The sequence below is a fragment of the Pelophylax lessonae genome, assembly GCF_965119305.1.
Source record: "Pelophylax lessonae genome assembly, chromosome: 2".
NCBI lineage: Eukaryota > Metazoa > Chordata > Amphibia > Anura > Ranidae > Pelophylax > Pelophylax lessonae.
The window spans coordinates 158,061,073-158,084,057 of NC_138769.1; the positions used below are offsets into that span (position 1 = coordinate 158,061,073).

Consider the following 22,985-nt stretch of genomic DNA (forward strand, 5'->3'; position numbering starts at 1 on the left):
GCAGCACTCAAAACCTTGCGGCCAAAAGAAGCATCCGAGGATGCCATCACGTCAGTCTTGTAGAATTTGGAAAAAGTGTGCACAGCCGACCAGGTCGCCGCTTTACACACCTGAGCCACAGAAGCCTGATGGCGAAAAGCCCAAGAGGCACTCACGGCACTCGTAGAATGTGCCCTCACAGGGAAAGGAGGAACCGGATCCTTGAGCGAATAGGCCTCAAAAATAGTCTGTCTGATCCATTTAGAAATCGTTGCAGCTGACGCAGCTAAACCCTTCGTAGGTCCTTCAGGAAGGACAAACAGGGAATCAGGCTTCCTAAAGGATTCCATGGCCGACAGGTAAACTCGGATTGCCCGATCCACATCCAACGAATGCAAGGCAAATTCCTTGGGAGGCTTAGGCTTTGTACAAAGCGAAGGCTAAACAATAGCTTCATTGAGGTGGAAGGCAGACACCACCTTAGGGAGAAAAAACTGGTTGGGTCATAGAACAAAACTTATCCCTATAAACGACCAGGTAAGGCGAAAGGCAGGACAGAGTCGCCAATTCAGACACTCTGCGAGCAGAAATGATAGCCACCAGAAAAGCAACTTTCTGGAACAACACAGGCAGAGGTATGTCTCTGACGTTTTCAAAGGGAGGTCGTTGCAAAACGGACAAAACCATATTCAAATCCCACGGAGGCAAAGGAGCCCTCTGTGGAGGAGCCAGGTGACGACCCCCTTGAAAAAAGGTGCGAATCGGGAATTAGTCGCCAAGGGACGCTGGAAGAATACACCTGACCTTTATTCGTGCCAAACACCAAACGCTGTTCCACACCTTTCTGCAAGAGAGCTAGGACCCTCACCACCGAACAGGAGCGAGGATGCAACCCTTGCAGCTCACACCAGGCAATGTACGCCTTCCAGGTACCACCATGGCGTTAAAGCCAGAGACCGTAAAGCAGGATGGAAGATCAGCCCTTGAGAAAGCAGATCTTCCCTCAGAGGTAGCCGCCAGGGAGGCTTGACGACCAACTTGACGAAGTCTGTGTACAAAGACCAACGAGGCCAGTCTGGGGCCACCAGAATAACTTGTACCTGTTCCAGCTCTAACCTGCGGAGGAACCTGGAAAACAGTTGAATCGGGGGAAAGGCATAAATCAGCCGATACTGGTGCCAAGGCACCACCAACGCGTCCATGGCATCTGCCAGAGGATCTCGAGCCCTGGCCACGAACCTTTCAACCTTTTTGTTGAGACGAGACGCGAACAGATCCAAGTCCGGAGTCCCCCACCGGGCAAACAAGAGCCAAAACACCTACGGATGCAGGGACCATTCCCCCTGATCCAAGGACTGACCACTCAGATAGTCCGCCTGCCAGTTCCCCACTCCAGGAATGTGAACAGCAGAGATGGCTGGAACGTGCGCCTCAGCCCAAGATAGAATCTCGGTCATTTCCTTGGCCGCCCGGGCACTCCTGGTGCCCCCTTGGTGATTGATGTAAGCCACAGCCATGGCATTGTCGTTTTGAACCTGAACTGGGCGACCACGCAACAGAGTCGCCCCAATGGAGCACACAAACCTTTATCGCCCTGAGCTCCAGGACATTTAAATCGGCAAGGAGGATTATTCCGACAACCACGTCCCCTGGGCACAAAGTGTCCAGTACTCCACCCCAGCCCGTTAGGCTGGCCTCCGTGGTGATCACTGTCCACAACAGGGGCAGAAAGGACTTGCCTTGGTTCAGAGTGGGTGACAGAAGCCACCATGAAAGCTCAGTCTTCGTGAGACGGCTCAAACACACCATCCTGTCCAAGAACTGGGGATCCCTGTTCCATTTGACAAGAATCTCTGCTTGCAGAGTCCTTGTGTGAAACTAGGCAAACGGAAAGCCGAAACCATTAGCCCTAGGGACCTCATGCAGGTACACAGGGAGGAGAGATCATTGTCCCTGAGGGACCTGATCTTGCCCTGCAAAGTCCGAAGTCTTTTCTCCGGGACAAAAACCTTCGCTTGGGCGGAGTCCAGGACCATTCCCAGATATTGCAGACGTACTGACGGAGTCAGTGCCAACTTCTGGAAGTTGATGGTCCACCCCAACTCCTGGAGCATGTGAACCGTGACCGTCAGATCGCCCAACAGAGTGGCACCCGAGCTAGTCCTCAACAAGAGATCCTCCAGATAACCGAGGAAAATCCCCTATTTGCGCAGCAGAGCCAGCAGCGGGGCCAAAACCTTGGTTAAGACCCTGGGAGCCGAAGCTAGACCAAAGGGTAATGCCACAAATTGAAACAGCTCCTCTGCCACTGCGAGGTGGAGATACCGCTGACGACCTTCGTAGACAAAGATGTGCAGACACGCATCCTGTAAGTCAAGGGGATTTCATAGGGCCTCCATCGATTTAAAGACGCAACCACCGACCGGATGTGGATTGCAACCCCCACCATAGACAATCTTGCGATGAGGGAAGCCTCGTCCAGGGCCGCGTCACACAGATATACCATGGAATGGGCCATGAGCTCAATGAGATTCGGAAGAACCAACTCAGCCACCAAGTTGCGCCTAAGCACCATAATCCATTCCAAAACCGTCTGAGAGACCAGCACGGAAGCGAACACCGGCGTGAGGAGTGAGCCTGCCACCAAGTACATGTGGCGGGAAAGTGACTCCATGCGCCTATCCATCGTTTCTAAACACCGGGGAGTCCTCCACGGGAACCACAGTGGATTTATTCAACCTGGAAACCGTGTGGTCCACTTTAGGTGACACCATCCAGCGATTGGAAACAGGGTCCGCAAAGGGGTAACGGCATTGAAAATGCTTAGGCACTGCCAGCTTAACGTGATGCCAGGGGCAGGGGAAAGCCTGACCTGACTTCTGGGCTTTGCGGGACCCGAAGGAAACCCGCTTACCTGACAGGATGGGCTCATCATCAATATTCAAAGTCTCCGGAGAGAACAAGTTCTTCCACCAAAGCGCGTTCCCACACTGCAGCAGAGGAGGGCGACTACTCCTCCCCATCTGAGTGTGCGGAGACGGATCCTTCAGGGAGGGCAATGTCCGTGGCAACCATGTCAGGCTCTGAATCAGAAGACAGAGGGCATCAGCCATTTTTGAAGATTACCTTGTGACATCATGAGATCAACTTTGGATGCCAACGTTTCAATGGCTGCAGATAGATAAAGAAGCTAGGGAAGGTGATCCGGATGTCCCGGATGCAAAAATAAGATCAGTGGTGAAATTGTCACCCTGGGACTCCATATTAGCAGAAATACAAAAAAGGAACACCGGCCCTTTAAATCAGCGATTGCGGTCCGCACTGCGATCCTGCGCTGCTGCTGGAGTACCCCTTTATATTGCTAGGTAACTGAGAAAGCAATGTGTCTAAGGAGAAAATGCCCAAAAGCAATAAGACCCCTTAAAGTACTCTGGTACTTTGTTCTTTTCAATAAAGGAATTTAAAAAAAGAAAAACCCTTAAAGTGCCAGAGAGAGAGAGAGAAAACAAACCGCTCTCCACGCTTCCACTGTAGCAACTGAAAGATAGCTGAAGGAAGTGACCGAAATCACTAGAGGCCGAACGGCGCCCTGAGCTACACAAACATGGAAGCCAATAGAAAGTATATGGGAAAGCACAGGGAAAATGGCCGCGCCCTTACTATGCAGTTGCCCACATACAAGATGGCGCCGAAAACTGCGCCAAAAGCACGTTATGCAAAAAATGGCTGCTGCCCTTAATCTGATGCAGTCTTGCTGCCCTCACCCAAAATGGCAGCCGAAAACGGCGCCGCCATCCAGGAGCCCAGGAACCTTGGCCACTGCGGGAATCCACTAAAGAAAGCCCCCAAGGACAAGGTAATAACCCTACACCCCCCCCCACGCATTGGGTGCTGCAAGAACGCCTCTATATGGAGTAGGGAGGCAGGATCCATCCAGACCGGCCAGGGGGGACCTCACAGAGAGCATCAGCTCTGACATCCCCAGGAGTGGGCCCACATCAACCCCCCCCCCCCGGAGGACTGTCCCAGGGACACGGGGGGTAGCATCACTCACCATACCATGGACCGCTGGCTGCGCTCCGATACAGCTCGCCTCCCACCCTGAGTGGGGGTGCTGTCAGCCAAGAGGGGACGCTGCAACACAGGGCGTTCCAGGGTTGATGCATCCCGGCGAAGAAAAAGAAAATCCCCACAGGCTCGTCCCCATCCATCGGGGCACCGTCGTGGCGAGGCCTGGGCGGACCACAACATGTGCACGTTCGTTGGCCAGGCTGGGGTACCATAAGGATCTAGATTATCCAGTGCAAAGCCCAGCCTGGCTGTTGCTTGTAGTTCACCAGGAGGATCTCCCCTGACTAGTTAGCATTAGTGAGAAAATAAAATAAAACATTTTTGAAAGAAAAAATAAAAACCGAGACCGGAGTCCCAGCAGGGTATTCTAGGTCCTACTCCTGAGCTAGGCAGCAAGAAACTGATTAGTAAGCTCTAAGTGTCTGAGGGTAATGTCGAGAGGGACAGCCTCTAAAGTGTGTCTAGTTAAAGCTTTTTAATGAAGTTTCATTACCTAGCCTGCTCCTGCAGAGGGCGCCATTACCCAATAGTGATGAAACTTGGAAGAGGCTCCGTCTGTCAGAGGACGTAAGAGAAATTAGGTTTTTTTGGAAGTAGAAGGCATGGCAGGTTTTTGTACCACAGGCTACGACTTCATTTTAAGTGGCAATATGATACTCTTGCTCATAGTTACCTTTTGGATGTTCTCATCCAGAGCAAGACTGAACAATTACCCAGTGCAGGACTGAAAGTAATCTTTCAACCTGCTTTTTATAAAAGGTAACTCTGCTGACCAACACTTCAGTCATAAAATTCTGCACATGTGCACTGACAGGACGTCCAGATATTAAAGATGTTGAACAAAGTCAGTTAAGGTACCCCAAAAAAAACTAAGGGCATATGGAAAAATCCTCAGACATCGGCCTAACTCAGTAAACCCACCGTCCTGGTCCCGATCCCTTGACATCCAACAAGCCCAAGCTTTGAGGGTTTGGCACAATTCCACAGCTGCAATCACAGGTTGTATGGCCACCCCACAGGGGCAAAAAGGCTCTGAATAAAGCGTCAAAACATTTGTTTGAAGCATCCTTAGAAACCAGGACCTTGCCCACTGAATCCATGAGGGTTTGATGGATATAGGAAGCCTCAGAAACAACCACAGGCATACCCCATTTTGTTGTGAATTCACTTTCTATGAAGCATTTGTGAGCAAATTGTTTTGGTGAAACAAACACCATTTCCGGGTGAACCCAGTCCATGTAGAACATCCTTTAAAGCGTGCAGTATATTACCCCAACATTGCATATTTCTGATTCCTGAAAGCCGTAATTCAGGAACAGCAGATAAGAACTCCTTCCTCGACACAAAGGAACTACAGAAAGATACCCCAGGAGGTAGTGTAAAGACCAGACAAGTTAAAGGAATCAGAGCCACGTGAAACTAACTGACCCCCAAGGAATATAGTGCAAGGGAAGCTATATCCAGTTCCTTTTCTAACTCCTAAAGGAATTGGGGAACCCACTTCCCCCGATTGCCTCCTCTCTGCCATCAATGAGACATGGTCTGCTTACAATATATAAATGGACTAATGCCATTAAGCATTCCCAGTCAGTTGAGAGAAGCGGGTGCTGTTACAATTAAAGACACCAGTGCTGGTATGCCCAGAACAAAGTAGACACTGTGTCCCATTTAATTCCTGTCTTCATTTACCAGTAGTCCACACTTCACACCCCTTTAGAATAGTGTTTTTTTTTTTGTTAAATATTAATACTGCAGCACTGCTAAGTCTTCAGTAGCAATAAACAGCTGTTGGAGAACACCTGTTACTGGTCTGGATTCCCACATAAAAGCTTCAACATGGTGTCCACCAGCCAACTCTGCTCCTGTGATCTCACTGACCCATACTGCACCTGTGTGCGCAGCGCATATCCTTGTACAGAGGCAGATAAGTGTAGAGAAAAGCACTCCTGCAGTAACGCTAGTCTCCAGGACTGCCCCTAAGCTCTGCCACTGCTATATAGCCTTTTCTATGTGGTCTGCTATGCATAGTCGCCGGACCTGTCACCCGTTGAGCATGTTTGGGATGCTCTGGATCGGTGTATACGACAGCGTGTTCCAGGTCCTGCAAATATCCAGCAACATTGCACAGCCATTGAAGAGGAGTGGACCCACATTCCACAGTTCACAATCAACAACCTGATCAACTCTATGCGAAGGAGATGTGTTGCGCACTGGTTGAGGCAAATGGTGGTAACACCAGATACTGACTGGTTTTCGGACCCCCCCCCCCCCAATACAGTAAAACTGCACATTTTTTAGAGTGGCCTTTATTGTGGCCAGCCTAAGGCAGATCTATGCAATATTTATGACGTCTAATCAGCATCTTTTTTTTTTTTTAATCAATCTTTTTATTGAGTTTTCATCAAACAAAAGAAAAACAAACAAAAGGTACAAACATTTGGGAAGTACAATTCCCAATAACTTTCATGGACATATACATGTGCCGTCATAACATTCTCAGTATAACATTGAATAATACACATAAGTACTGTCATCAAGATATTTTCAGCAGGTAAGCCGTTCAATCCTATCAGGTGAATTGCAGTAAATCCTAGTTACATTCTTATCGTAAGGGCCTTGTCGGTTGGGGAATAATTCTGTTCCACCGCTAAATGACTGTAATATAACAAGGTGTGGTCAAGGTAGAGGTCACGCGCAAACGAGGTGCACCCCACCTAATGCCCGGCACCTCAGAGACAGCCACCCCAAATGGGAACCACACTGTGGCCATCTCCAGCGCGCCAGGCCTCAGCGAGGCACCCCCCCGTCTGCTCTAGGGGATGAAATCACACATCACCTCTGATTAATCCATGTAGTCCAAGGTAGCCAAAGCTTAGACATACGGGTGGTGGATCGGTGTTTCAGAGACAAGGCTCGTTCATAGGAATGATGCGTAGCCACTAGTTCAATCACCTCTTGGGTTGTAGGAGGAGATTCCTGTCTCCAGGCTCTGGCTATAAGCAGCCTAGCTGCTAGTAGACCATGGTTAACTGAGTGTCTCATAGGATGGGGAATCCGATCTAGGCCAAGTGATAATAGTGCAAGTCCAGGGTCGAGTGCTATTGATGAGTTAGTCAAGTCAGACAGGAGAGAGAACACCTCCTGCCAGAAGTTCTGGAGTTTTGGGCACTGCCAGAAGACGTGGAAGAGAGAACCCACTCTGCCACATCCTCTCCAGCACCCACCGTCATTTTGCTTGTCAAATTTGCTAAGTCTTTCAGGAGTAAGGTACCATCGTAATGATAGTTTCAAGTGCAATTCCCATAGGTTGGAATTGCACGTCGTCGAGTAGACAGAGCGAATCGCACGCGTCCACTGTGTTACTGGATATTCTACACCCAAGTCTCTCTCCCATTGTATATGGGGAAGCGACTTGGAGAAGACTTCTTTCTGTTGGATTAGATTGTAGAACGTAGTAATGCCTTTGGTCTTGGAAGGTAACTTTGAGATAAGGTAATTCCACGCCGTAGTAGGGACAGTCAGTGGCTAGGTGGGTACAGAGGTCAGGAAATGGCGACATCTAAAGTGTAGGAAAAAGTTGGTCGCCGGTAATTGGAACTTAAGTTGTAATGTTGGGAATGGGGACAGTTTAGAATTGTGATACAAGGCATTCAAAATGGTAATGCCTCTTTTGGTCCAGGAGTGGAAATTGGTATCGGGCATGATGTAATGCAGGGCGGACAGGGGTATCTGAAGTTCCTGTGTCATGGGGCCATCGTGTGTTTGTGTCAGCAGTACTTTCCAAGCGTTGACCGAAGCTACCATGGCCGGGGGAAAGTGAGATGGAATTTTCGCCCCTAGGGACGTCGCCATCAACCATGATGGAAGATCCGACAGTGTACAAAAGGACGCCTCTAGTTCCCTCCATATATGGGGACAGTCGGGGGTAAACCATGCGCGTAATTGTGTAAGGATAGATGCTAGGTAGTAGTCATATATGTCCACATAGCCCGCCCCCCCTTGGGTGCGTGATTTGATGAGTTTCGCATGGGCGCATCTAGGTGTCTTACCTTGCCATATATATTGCGATATGATAGATTGTAGAGAGCGGAAAAACTTTTTAGGGACCGGAATTGCAACAGTGCGAAAAATATACAGGAGCTGAGGAAGGTGCATCATGTTGAACGCTGCCAGTCTCCCCAGCCACGAAAAACCCGAGAGTTGGGGGCGTTTGAGGTCATTTTGGAGCTTAGTTCGGGCCGGAACATAATTGTGTAAAAAAAGCGTTTTCGTATTCGCCGTAAGCCTAATACCTAGGTACGAAAGATGCGTGTCCGTCCACGAGTAGGGAAACTGGGTTTGTAATACGGCGCATGTTGTGGCATCGAGACCAACATTTAGAATTTGGGACTTAGTTTCGTTAACCTTATATAGGGATACTGCTCCAAAACAATTTAATATTTTTTGAATTTCGGGAAGGGACCCGGTAGGGTTAGTTACCATCAGGATGACGTCGTCCGCGAAAAGACTTATTTTATGTGACTTGCCCGCTACTTCTATACCTGATATTCTAGGGTTCGATCTAATATGTTCTGCAAGGGGCTCCATAACCATGTTGAATATGAGGGGGGAAAGAGGGCACCCTTGGCGAGTGCCATTCGATATCTCAAAGGATGAGGAAATAGCATCAGGGGTACGCACTCTCGCCGATGGATTCGAGTACAAAGCCATAATGGCTTCGTAGAGGAAGCCGCGGATACCAAATTTGTGCAGTACCGCTGAGAGAAACCCCAGTGAACTCTATCGAACGCCTTCTCTGCATCCAACGATAGGAGCAGAGAAGGCGTTCCAGTAGTGCGAGCGCAATGTATGGCATCAATGACTCTTCTCGTCGCATCAGACGCCTGTCGGCCTTTTGTGAACCCCGATTGGTCCTTGTGTATGATCGTTGGAAGGACGTCTAGCAAACGTAATGCAATCAGTTTGGCATACAATTTGGCATCCAGATTCAAAAGCGATATCGGTCTGAAGTTCTGGGGCTGGTTAGGTTCTTTCCCTGGTTTAGGCAAAGTAACAATCATAGCACTGAGAGTCTCATGTGGAAAGGAAGAGGATGTGGCAGCTGAGTTAAACATTTTGACCATGATGGGCGCCAGCAAACTAGAAAACTGTTTATAATATTCGGCTGTAAAGCCATCTGGGCCGGGTGATTTCAGGTTAGGGAGGGTGGCAATAGCTTGCAGTACCTCTGATTCAGAGAACGGTTGGTTCAGAGTAGCTAACAGGGGTGGTGAAATAGATGGCAAGTCAATGTGGCTGAGGAATGCTTCTATCTCGGACGGGCATGGTTGATGACTATGTGGGTCCGCTTTTATATTATACAAGGTTGCATAATACTCACGAAAAGCATCCGCTATCAGGTCTGGTTTGAGTAGTTTAGCTTTAGACACCGGGTGTACTAACTGCTGTATTCTAGATTTGGTCCTCTGACCTTTGATACGAAGGGCCATGGCCTTGGACGCCTTTTGTCCTGTGGAGTATGAGTTCACTTTCCACCGTTTGAGAGTGGAGCTATATTTTTCGAGAAGCAAGGTTCTCAGCTCCTGACGGAGTAGGAATATTTTTTCAGTAAGGGACTTAGATGGTTGAAGTTGATTTTGGGAATCTAGAGTATTCAACTGCTTAGTAATGTCGGTCAGCTTTTGCAACCTCCTCTTCCTTTCCCTCGAACCAATTTGAATCAGTACGCCTCTTAGGACTGCTTTATGGGCGTTCCACACCGCCTCTGGGCCCGAACCGCCTCCCACATTGTTCGTAATATAATCCTGAATATGAGATTGAATTTCTGCTACATAGGCTGGATTGTTCAGAAGGTGATTAGGAAGTCTCCATACATAGGGAGTCTGATTATGCGGGCCAAGGGAGATTTTGATCGTCAATGGGGAGTGGTCAGACCAAGTGGCGGTGTGGAGCTGTACATCAGACACATATTCCAAGACAGTTCTATCAGAAATACACAAATCAATACGGGAGTAGGTACCGTGACGCGGGGAGAGAAACGAATAATCCCTCTCCGACGCGTGACAGCACCTCCAAACATCATATAGTTCCTGAGACCAGATAAATTTGGATAATGAGGAGTTATGCTTTTTAGTTGTAGCCGTCGAGTAAAGAGCACTGTCCGGTGTGAGATTAAAATCGCCACACATTAAGAGATTTCCAAAGGCTAGATTTTTCGCTTTAGACACCACAGACTGTATAAAGGACAATTGGTGATGGTTAGGAGCATATAAGTTCACAATGGTGAATTTCCGACCCATTATCAAGCATTGCAGGATGATATATCTGCCCTTAGGGTCAGATATAACGTCGTGGAGTGAGAAGTCCAGAGTGTCACTAATTGCTACAAGTACCCCCTTCCTCTTCTTATTCCCTGAAGCAAGGAACATATGTGGGTATTTCTTGTGAGTGCATTTCGGTGTTGCCTCAAGGGCGAAGTGGGTTTCCTGGACACATATTACATCACCATGTAGAGCAGTAGCTGTGGACCAAAGGGATGAGCGCTTAGCGGGGTGGTTAAGACCCCTGGCATTGAGGGAGAGAACTGTGAATGACATCACCAAAGGGGGACTTGTATATTGGTAAGAATTGGCAGGGGGTCCTGGTTAGACTGTGTACAGGGACGGTGATCCCTCAGTGGAGTAAAGTACCTGTGAGATTGCGTTGCTGTGCAGGTGCGTTCTGTATACGGTGGCCGAAGTCCCGGAAAGTAGTAGGAGAGCAGGAGGTGTCCTGTAACCTGGAGTGGAGGTCGCTTCCTGGAGATCACGGAGCGGATAGGGTCAGTTGCTGGTGGCTTCACCAATGGAGCTACTTGAGACAGCAATGCAGGGAACAAGGCAGATTATTATGATCGGCAAACAAAGCGGTATATTGAAACTTGAACTATGAATAAGTGCGATATCCGAACTTAGTAAAATCAACTGGAGAAAGTGTTCAATCAGCAATGATATTCCTGTGTCAGGATTGCTGACAACGTGGGGGGTAAAACCACCAACGGTGGACAACAAAGCGTTAAAACTGGGGTAGCGAGTTGTTGTAGGCCAGCCGGGCCCTGTGTAGCTGGAAATTGAGGTACAGCACCATATTACAAGGGAGGGCGATGCCTAGATCGGCTGCGGTGGGAGCCCTGGGAAGGCGGCGGGGTATGCCTCTGCGCGTCTGGGGGTCCCCTCGGGGGATCCGGAATAATGCCCCATGCTTGCAGGAGTTTCATGCCTCCTTCCATTGTGGATATAGAGTGAGGGATACCGTTATGGGTGACCAGCAGGGTTGCAGGATGGCGCCATTTGTAGGTTAACTTGTGATTTGCTAGGGCTTTGGTAAGGGTCTTGAGCTGTCTGCGCTGCTGCAGAGTGTGCTGAGAAAGGTCAGCGAACAGTTGGATATGTGCATATGGGGCTGGAAGAGTGCCCAGTGCTCTGGATGCCTGCAAGATCTTTTCCTTTGCAGGAAAAAGTGCACCCTCAGCAATACATCCCTCGGTACTGAAGCTTCCAGAAATTTAGGCTTGGGTAGTCTATGAATCCTATCTATTGTAAGTTCAATAGGGGATAGTGCTGGCACCAAAGAAGAGAACAGTGTGGAAGCATATTGGTGCAGGTCTGCGGGGGGTACATCCTCAGGGATGCCCCTGATTTTAACATTGTTGCGGCGGGATCAATCTCCAAATCCGCTATTTTATTTTTTATCCACACCGTATCCTCCTTTTGTTCTGTATAAGCATCCACCAATTCATTAACTGTATCGGTGCATTCCTCCATTCTCTGCTCCATGTAATGAACCCTGTGCCCCATATGCTTCATCTCAGAAGCGAATCTGTCCATGATTGTGGATAAGTTGGACATAAGTGAGGATTGAAATGTCATAAGCATGTTCTTGAGGGTCGTATCAATTACTGGTTGCCCTGTGGTGGGGAATCCTGCTATGGACATTTGTAGGGAAGAGATGGAGTGCGTGGAGTGTATGTTGCTACTCACTGTGGGGCCCAGCCGGTCAAAGTCATCCATCCTCATCCGTGTCTTGGCGGGGCTTCCCAGTACCGGAGATGTTGTAGTCGGGCTCTGAGGAGAATGCAGCGGAGGGCCATCCGGCAATGGAGAGGGATCCGCATCAGGTAAGTCAGTGAAAGCCTCCGGAGCATTGCGGCCTTGTCTCGAGGCGGCGCCATCTTGGCCGCGGTCCGAGATCACGGGCGGCCTGGTGAAGAAGGCTGTCCGCTTAGTGGGGCCCGCTCGTCCTTCCTTTTCCTGGATGACATCTCCTCGGGTGTGAGGGCTTGTCGATGGAGCGTTAAGTGGAGATGGATCGTGCTGTACGTCCTCTGTGTCGTCGATTTTCCCGGCTGGGTCCTGAGAGCTCACGGCTCAAGCGGCCATTCAGTATGCGCGCAAGCCACGCCGCCCCCCCCCCTCCTCTAATCAGCATCTTGATATGCCACACCTGTGAGGTGGATGGATTAGCTCGGCAAAATAGATGTCCTCACTAACACAGATTTAGCCAGATTTGTAAATATTTTTGAGAAAAAGGCCTTTTGTGTACATAGAAAAAGTCTTAGATCTCCGAGTTCAGCGCATGAAAAATGGGAGCAAAAAACAAAACAAAAAAATTGTTGCATTTATAATTTTGTTCAGTGTATATACAGATACAGTACAGTGCCTTGCGAAAAGTATTCAGGCCCCTTGAACTTTTTCGACCTTTTGTCACATTTCAGGCTTCAAACATACCACTATATATCCCGGTGGGTGGTGTGGCCAGTAGTGTGTGAACTTGTCATTGTAATGTTTTTTATGCTGTCTCACGTGTTTTTTCACTGCACTTGATCCGTCTAGGAGTACAATGACCCCTCATATTTGGGGCATTTTTTTACATGTTTCACTATGCCTTGTTTTTCAATAAAGTTTATATTTTTGAATACAGCAGTTGTGAGCATCCCTTTATGCAACCTCTTTTAGGAACAGTCTCTCTGGCTCCTTTACTCCATTTTTTTTCAAACAAAGATATAAAACTGTCATTTTTTGGAAAAATCAACAAGTGGGACACAATCATGAAGTGGAACGAAATTTATTGGATATTTCAAACTTTAACAAATAAAAAACTGAAAAATTGGATGTGCAAAATTATTCAGCCCCTTTACTTTCAGTGCAGCAAACTCTCTCCAGGTTCAGTGAGGATCTCTGAATGATCCAATGTTGACCTAAATGACTAAGGATGATAAATAGAATCCACCTGTGTGTAATCAAGTCTCCGTATAAATGCACCTGCACTGTGATAGTCTCAGAGGTCCGTTTAAAGTGCAGAGAGCATCATGAAGAACAAGGAACACACCAGGCAGGTCCGAGATACTGTTGTGGAAAGGGTTTAAAGCCGGATTTGGATACAAAAAGATTTCCCAAGCTTTAAACATCCCAAGGAGCACTGTGCAAGGGATAATATTGAAATGGGAGTATCAGACCACTGCAAATCTATGAAGACCTGGCCGTCCCTCTAAAAACTTTCAGCTCATACAAGGAGAAGACTGATCAGAGATGCAGCCAAGAGGCCCATGATCACTCTGGATGAACTGCAGAGATCTACAGCTGAGGTGGGAGACTCTGTCCATAGGACAACAATCAGTCGTATACTGCACAAATCTGGCCTTTATGGAAGAGTGGCAAGAAGAAAGCCATTTCTTAAAGATATCCATAAAAAATGTTGTTTAAAGTTTGCCACAAGCCACCTGGGAGACACACCAAACATGTGGAAGAAGGTGCTCTGGTCAGATGAAACCAAAATCGAACTTTTTGGCAACAATGCAAAACGTTATGCATCAGCATCATGGTTTGGGCCTGCTTTTCTTCAGCAGCAACAGGGAAGATGGTTAAAATGGATGGGAAGATGGATGGAGCCAAATACATCCATTCTGGAAGAAAACCTGAAGGAGTCTGCAAAAGACCTGAGACTGGGACAGAGATTTGTCTTCCAACAAGAAAATGATCCAAAACAAAGCAAAATCTACAATGGAATGGTTCACAAATAAACATATCCAGGTGTTAGAATGGCTAAATCAAAGTGCAGACCTGAATCCAATCGAGAATCTGTGGAAAGAACTGAAAACTGCTGTTCACAAACACTCTCCATTCAACCTCATTGAGCTCGAGCTGTTTTGCAAGGAGGAATGGGCAAAAATGTCTTTCGATGTGCAAAACTGATAGAAACATACCCCAAGCGACTTACAGCTGTAATCGAAGCAAAAGGTGGCGCTACAAAGTATTAACTTAAGGGGGCTGAATAATTTTGCATGCCCAATTTTTCAGTTTTTTATTTGTTAAAAAAGTTTGAAATATACAATAAATTTCGTTCTACTTCATGATTGTGTCCCACTTGTTGTTGATTCTTCACAAAAAATTACAGTTTTATATCTTTAGGTTTGAAGCCTGAAATGTGGCAAAAGGTCGCAAAGTTCAAGGGGGCCGAATACTTCCGCAAGGCACTAATATATATATATATATATATATATATATATATACACATACATACATACATACACACACACACACATACATACACACACACACACACCACAGACGTGAAAGGGTCTGGAGAAGCGGTGGAGAGCATTATGCTGCCTGTAACATCAATCAGCATGACCGGTTTGGGGATGGGTCAGTGATGGTCTGAGGAAGCATATCCATGGAGGGACGCACAGACCTCTACAGGCTAAACAATGGCACCCTGACTGCCATTAGGTATTGGGATGAAACCTTTGGACCCATTGTCAGACCCTACGCTGGTGCAGTGGGTCCTGCGTTCCCCCTGGTGCACAACAATGCCTGGCCTCATGTGTTGCGAGAGTATGCAGCCAGTATATGGAGGATGAAGGAACTGATACCATTGAATAGCCCCCACGCTCGCCTAACGTAAATCCAATAGAAGGCTTCTGGGAGCATGCCCAGACGTTGAACTGAGTACCATTTTGAGTTGCTGCAATGAAATTTCAGCAAAATGGACTGGCCTGCTGCATCATTTCTTTTCACTTTAATTTTTGAGGGGTGTCTGAGTTCAGGCCTCTGTAGGTTGATAATTTTCATTGCCATTAAACAATGTGGCATCCTTTCGTTCCTAACACATTACCCAGTCCATGTCAGAATAGATATCCAACATGATATTTTTCCCCATTGAGTTCTGATGTGTTTTCAAAGTGTTCGTTTAATTTTTTTGAGCAGTGTATATTTCACAATATCATATCCCCTAATCCCTTCACTCTTTTTTCTTGAGGTTTGCACTACTAAAATGCATATATATTCCAGCATGAAGAAGTTAAAATAAGTTTGAAGTTTCAGAAAAAAAATAAACACACACACACACACAGCAGAATGTATGATTTCTTGGCTATTTCTCCGAGAATATGAATGACAACACAAAAAATTTTCTTTCACTCATGGTTAGTGTTTGGCTGAAGCTATTTATTGGCAATCAACTGTGTTTACTCTTTTTTAAATCATAATGACAACAGAAACTACCCAAATGACCGCAATCAAAAAAGTTTACATACCCTGGTGATTTTGGCCTGATAACAGGCACACAACTTGACACAAAGGGTCCTTTCACACGGTCGCTCCGTGTGTCCGCAAATCATCCCATCCGTTTGCAGATGATTTGCGGACATAATGTAAGTGAATGGCATTGCGGATGTCAGCGGAATACCATCCGCTGACATCCGATTTTCCTACTTTCAGTTCTGTTCCGTTTTTTCGAATGGAACAGAACCCTATTTTTTCATCCGTGTAAAAAACGGAAAGGAAGGAAAATCGGATGTCAGCGGTGTCAACCGATGACATCCGCAGTGCCATATACTTACATTATGTCCGCATATCATCCGCAAACGGATGGGATGATATGCGGACACACGGAGCGGATGACAGAAATGTCATCCGCTCCGTGGAAAAAAAAAAAAAGTCCCGCAGCGGACCTTTCACATGGAGCGGCCGTGTGAAAGAAGCCAAAGCGGTTTGAAAGGCTATTAAAAAGGTAACCATTCTTATGTGTGATCGGTTTGCTTGTAATTAGTGTATGTGTGTAAAAGGTCAATGAGTTTCTGGACTCTTGACAGACCCTTTCATCTTTCAGCCAGTGCTGTACTGACGTTTCTGGATTCTGGGTCATGGGGAAAGCAAAAGAATTGTCAAAGGATCTGCGGGAAAAGGTAAAACAGGAAAGGGATGTAAAAAGATAGCCAAGGAATTGAGAATGCCAATCAGCAGTGTTCAAACTCTAAAATTTCAGCCACAACTGCCAGGAAAATTAATCATGATGCAAAGAAAAACCCACAAATAACTTCAGGTGAAATACAGGACTCTCAAAAAACACGTGGTGTGGCTATTTCAAGATGCACAATAAGTAGGCACTTGAGGAAAGATGGGCTGCATGGTCGGGTCACCAGAAGAAAGCCATTACTACGCAAATGCCACAATGTATCCCGCTTACAATACGCCAAACAGCACAGAGACAAGCCTCAAACCTTCTGGCAAAAAGTCATTTGGAGTGATGATGAGACCAAAATTGAGCTTTGTGGCCACAACCATAAACCCTACATTTGGAGAAGAGTCAACAAGGCCTATGATGAAGGGTACATCATTCCTACTGTGAAACACAGAGGTGTATTGCTGATGTTTTGGGGATGTGTAAGCTACAAAGGCACAGGAAATTTGGTCAAAATTGATGGCAAGACGAATGCAGTATTTTATCAAAAAATACTGGAGGAAAATTTGCATTCATCAGCCCGGAAGCTGCGCATGGGATGTACTTGGACATTCCAACATGACAATGATCCTAAACACAAGGCCAAGTCGACCTGTCATTGGCTACAGCAGAATAAAGTAAAGGTTCTGGAGTGTCCATCTCAGTCTCCTAAACTCAATATCTTCGAGCCACTCTGGGGAGATGTCAAACGTGCAGTTCATGCAAGACAGCCCAAGAATTTACAGGAACTGGAGTCTTTTTTCCAGGAAGAATGGGCAGCTTTACCATCTGAGAAGATAAAGGGCCTCATCTACAAATACCACAAAAGACTTCAAGCTGTCATTGATGTTAAAGGGGGCAATACACGGTATTAGGAACTGGGGTATGTAAACTTTTGATCAGGGTCATTTGGGTAGTTTCTGTTGTCATTAGGATTTAAAAAGAGTAAACACAGTCGATTGATAATAAATGGCTTCAGCCAAACACCAACCATGAGTGAGAAAAGTTTGTGTTATCATTCATATGTGTGTGTATATATATATAGGGTTGACCGATATATTGAGGGCCGATATGCATTTTTTATATTTTATAGATCCACAGACACAACTGCTTGCCTGCGCATTTCTCTTTTCTTGTTGAATACTCATGGATCTCTGTAGTCTCCTGTTATCTCCACCCCCATTTCGAGCCCTCTCCAGCTCTGCAGCTCTCATTGGCCTTCCTAAGACTCATCCCTCCCTCCCTCCCATGCTGGCAAACTCTCACAAGGGTGAGAGAAAGCTGTGCATGATGTCATTGGCCTAGGCTTATTACCAGACAAAGAGGAAGTGGGCTGTATAAGGTATGTACTGGCAGGAAAAAAAAAATGTTTTACTACCCAAAGTTAAAAAAAACAAGGGCAGATAATTCAATAGCATTCAAAGATGAAAAAAAATGACTGAAGAGCGACTTTAAACACTTTTAAATACTTTTAATTACTTTCCTCATATCTATTCTTCCACAAGGTAAAATCTGCTTGAGCACCATGTCAGCCCACCTTAGTCGTCGTCATCGTCCCCCTTAAACCCAAAAGCAAAGAGTACTTGCGACGGCTCCAAAGGAGTGCGAATGGAGCACAAAGCAAAGAAGGAGAGTAGATCGGGCGGTGGACTAGTAAAAAAAAAAAAAAAAAATCACTTTGCCCTGAATGGCCAAAATGATAGATTTTCTTTAAAATATTATTACCTATTCGATTTTACTTTTATAGTAAAACCTTGGATTGCAAGCATAATTTGTTCCGGAAACGTGCTTGTAATCCAAAGCAAATGAATCGTTCCACAACCATTATTCATAAATCCTTCAGTCTATTGGTACATATAAAAAGATTATAGCAATGTGGCATCAAGGCAACTTCAGGGAATGCCGGAGTAATCTTCTGGTAATGACTGATCCAAATCACATCAATTAAGATGAGGATCCGACTCAGGGCTCATGCACACTGCAGCTCAAAACAAAAAAAAAAAAAGCTGCTTTTGCAAGCATTTGAGCTTTTATTTCACTTTGAAGAAGCTTGTGCTTTTTTGAGCTCTTACGCACAGTTTTGAGCTTTCTTAAGCATAAAATGTTTTTTTCAAAGTCTTTGGGCACAAGTCGGATAGAAGTCGCCTTGAAGCAGTACAGGAAACTTTTCTAAAGATGGAGCGACTTCAGTAGTGCTAAGACAGCTCTCATTGACTAAAATGGTATTTCTCTTATACTCAGTTGTGACCCGAAGCTACTCGTATTAAGACCTCACTCTTTTATCAAGTTAAAAAATATTTTAAAAAATTGCTCGTCCTGTAAAACACTTGCAGACCAAGTTACTCCCAATCCAAGGTTTTACTGTATATTGAAAATATTATAAAAATGGACGATCTGTGTGATAAAACCTGAAAAAAAAAAAACGACCTGTACTGTAAAAGAGCAAATATTTAATGCCAATAATAATACTAAAACACATTCTCATTCAGCAAATTACAATTGACTTCACGAATCTGATAAACGGCTTTCAAATGTCAATAGGTACTGAAACAAAAAAAAAAAACAAACATACAACTTAAACCAGAAAGACTCACATCACTCGGGCTTAGATTGTCCAGGCCGTTACACTTCTGATTGTCCCTGCTTTGGCAGCCTGATGTAGTTGAAGGAATCCATATCTCAACTCGAGTGGCATCCTCCGAAGTGTGCCAAAACATGGTACTTGGGACTTGATGGTTGGAAGCTGCATCCACATCCTTCTGTTTCTTTTGTTCCATCTGCTCAGCCTAAAGTGCAACAATAGTGCAATTGTGAAGGACTTAAATTTACAGCAAGTTTATACTGTACTAACAATTAACATTCTGAAATCTCCAGTCTCTTTGGTGTTAATATTAATTTAAATTTGGTTATGGCATTTTGACCGATTCAAGTACTATATGGGGCAGTGTCAGGCAACCAAGAGAGATACCAAGCTCGCATGAGGGTCAGAAATGCTCTTAAAAGTTCTAACAATGGTTTGGCGCTGGAAGAAAAAAAAAAAAAAACCCTTTATTGAAGGAATGGTTTCTTTTCACTACAGAAAAAGGGGGTACATTTTCCACATATAAAATGCTTCCCAAGTCAGCTTAAAAAAAAACAAAATGTATTCCCAGTTAGTTATAAATTAGCAACAGTGTTTCTAGGAATCTTCCAGGACAGCAACACGGAGGGATCTTTCCTATAGAGGGAAGAACAAAAAAACTTTTTCACTCCTCTCCTCTCACGTATAGATTAAGAAAGTTTACCTCTACCAGTGCACAAGGGAAGTGAAGGAAAAAAAAAACTCTTCTACACACCCTAAATCCAGGGTGCGGACTAAGCATGCTGTCCTGGAAAATTCTTTAAAAACACCATTAGCAGTAAGACCCACTGGGGATTTCACCAGTCATCTTCCAGGGAAACAACCTGAGAGAGAAAAAAAAAAAAGTTTCCTGAGGATGGGACCAATGACCGAAGTACGCTTTTCTGCCGAACGCTATGTATGTCTTGCTGAGAGTAGCTGAAATCTGTAGTGCTTAAAAAGGCATCCCCCGATTTGACCAATTATCTGCTCTGCAGATCTATTCTATTGAGGCTAGCTAAGATGTTGACAGTGATCTGTTAGAAAGGGGCTTTAAAGAAGCAAGACTCTGAACCATGCTCTTTATAAACGAGGAATATAGCCATTATAACCCACCGGACAATAGTGGCTCTGGAAGCCTCCAAAGAACTTTTCAAACCACTAAATATCAAAAACAAAACTAGAGCTTCGGAATGTTCTGGTAACCTTTAAATATCACACAATACATTGTCAACCATCAAGATAATTGAACTTCTCTTCCCTTTGAACTTTTGGATCACTGCAAAAAAAGAGAGCAGTACAATTTTGTGGGCCCTATGAAATACTGTGGCTACTTTAGGCAGATACGTAGCAAATGATTTATGTATTACCCTGTCTTGAAGAATAACTAAAAATGGTTCTTAATGGAAGAAGGCCTGTAAATACAACTAATATGGCTGAAAGCTGATCTGATCTGTTTCCTGTGACTTTAATGTTTCCAGTGACTTTAAATAGTTTTTCTGGACCAAACTGGTCCAAATAAACTATTTCTGTCACCATGTACCACATCAGCTCGAAGTGCTGTATGAACTGAATGTAGCTTTAGCTACATACAGTACACAGTGCTGGGTCCCGGCTGCGAGACCGAGAATTCCCATCTCACACACAGAACAAAGCAAGGGTTGCTCTGAGCATTGCTGAGCCATTTATAGGGAGCTTTGTATTCTGTGAATGAATACAAAGCATTCTTTGATTAGCTGAGGCAGAGAGCATGACACCATCAGCCCACCCCTCCAAGCAGCCAATCAGACCAATTCATTAACCTAATTGTTGGAGGCAACATGTAGCTTTACGTGTTCTGATATCAGATGTTCCTGGATGATTGAAGACTGACCACACTTGGCCTGGAATGCCAAGTACCCAACAGGACATTCCTGACAAGGAGTCATAAATGGGAATGCTTATCCTCACAGGATGTTCTCGCATAAGCCTCCTGTTGTGAGGTATGGGTGTAGAGGAGCCTCAGATAAGATCTCCTGGGGAGGTAATACAAACATCAAAGGCCAGTTGTTAATAAAGATGACTCAGGTCAAATACAGTGATTTGTGGACAGATGGCGCCCCTAGTGGAAGAATATAACATGCTTCCTGGAAAGATGAGATACTTCCTGTTGATTAGGAAGGGGGCATCTTATGAACTGTCATTGGACAAGACGACAGTGGGTGTTTATGTGGGTGGTGTCTGAGTGGACTTTTGAAAGAATTGCCAGCTAGTATTCGGTCTCTTGGCTGCGGGCCATCATGGCTCTTGGGCTACTCTCTTTCTCCTTCCTGTGTGCTTGAGACCAGCTGAAAGAGATCGAATCCTGAGGATGAATATGCAACGTATTATCTGTAAATGTTTTGTCATATATGCTCTGTAATATTCCTTTAGTGTTTTATGTTAACATTTCTACTTTCTTTATAATAAATTAGATCCTTGTTTATTTAAGAAGCAGTGTTTATTTGTATAGCTAGCATTGTTAAGTATACCTTCCATTAACCTTATCAGAGCTTTGATAGACTATTATAGGAATAGACAATAGAATAAATTTTTATAATAAATAGGGGATGTACAAAACCACCCCATATTTATTTCAATAATACAAAGCTCCCTATGAATGGCTGAGCGTTGCTCTTGTTTTTTCTGTGTGTGAAACAGGAAGTCTCTATCTCATGGCTAGAACCGAGCACTGAAGCTACATATCGTTCATACAGAGCTTGGAGCCATTACTGCACTGGGTAAATTAAATAGTTTATTTTGACCAGTTTGGTCCAAACTGTATAAAGTCCCAGAAAACATGGAGATCAGCTAACGCTAAAAGGAAAGTACATCTTAAAAAGGGAAGAAAATTTAAAGGAAGCCTCCAGAATCTGTTCAAGGGTGTTGTCAATACATTCAGAACTCTGGACAAATTCCACAGGGTCACAATCTTATGCTGAACCGGCAAGGCCCTCTTTCTTGATAAAAAGACCGGCAGAGCAGAAACCTGGGGGAAAAAAAAAAAAACAAACACACACACGAGACAGTTGCGTTTTATCTGGAAACTGGAAAAACGCAGGGTACTCACTGCAATACCCAACTGTCTTGAAGAAAATAATGAAAAAAAAAAAAAAAAAGACAAGAATCAAAAGGGAGTAAAATAAAACACAAGGACCCACACATGCAACTTTCCATATTGTAGCTTAAATATTTTTGGTGACCACATTCCAACTTTTAAAGGATAACAACCACATTTTCAGAACTGCTATATACTTTTAGGATCTAGGCTGCCACCAAAAAAAACAACAACTAAATTTGTATATATGTATGGGATACCAAACTGGGTCCTGATAAAGAAGGTCTACCCTGAGGCAGAGGGGCCAGGGCTCTTGGCTGACATCGCCTGCAGACCTGAGAACCATACCCTCCTGAGCCACCAAGGGGTGACCAGTACAAGACTGCAACTGGATCTGCTGAGCTTTTGGAGAATACAAAAAAAAAAAAAAAATAGGAGGAAAAAGCATAGCCTAGCTTGGAACTCTCCTGGGATAGGGCACTGATGCCCCAAAAAACTCTAGCTAAATTTTCACCTGCTTTGCAAGTAAATAAGTCTACTGACTAATGTGTCAAAAAATAATACAGATGTTGTGCACTGCCACTAATTTCTATATATAATGTGAAGCTGCAACTACCACTAAATGTGTTCCCACATACAGTGCAATCGCTAACATTTTTCCTAAAGTACACTGGACTACATGCTCCATTTGCTGACAACATCCTTGATTTGTTGACATTCTGTAGAAACACATCCTGATACATAACTGCCAGTGGACAGCTTTGTTTGAGAAAGTCTGCCAACACATTCTCCAACCTTTTAGGTGTAATGCAGAGAGATAAAAGGTAAGGTTTCTCTCTGCACAAAAAAAAAAAAAAAAGGCAGACCCGAGTGAGAAATCTAGTACCCCCCAATGATTCAAGTGCGCTATGGTTGTAGCATTGTTGTAGCAGATTTGATAATCTTGACCTTGGGTCGTAGCGTAGAGAAAGATAAAATCCAAATATGGCATCTCAGAAAAAA

The 22,985-nt window shown here is 45.0% G+C and overlaps 1 protein-coding gene across 1 annotated transcript in view; it reads right to left on the reverse strand.

Annotated features, from left to right (window-relative positions):
- Positions 1–22,985, reverse strand: part of SMG6 (SMG6 nonsense mediated mRNA decay factor) — a 697,848-nt gene that overhangs the window by 601,904 nt on the left and 72,959 nt on the right. Inside the window, exon 8 of the mRNA XM_082247741.1 lies at positions 18,903–19,094. Within this exon, the coding sequence (XP_082103867.1) occupies positions 18,903–19,094 (192 nt within the window). The remainder of the gene's footprint in view (positions 1–18,902; positions 19,095–22,985) is intronic.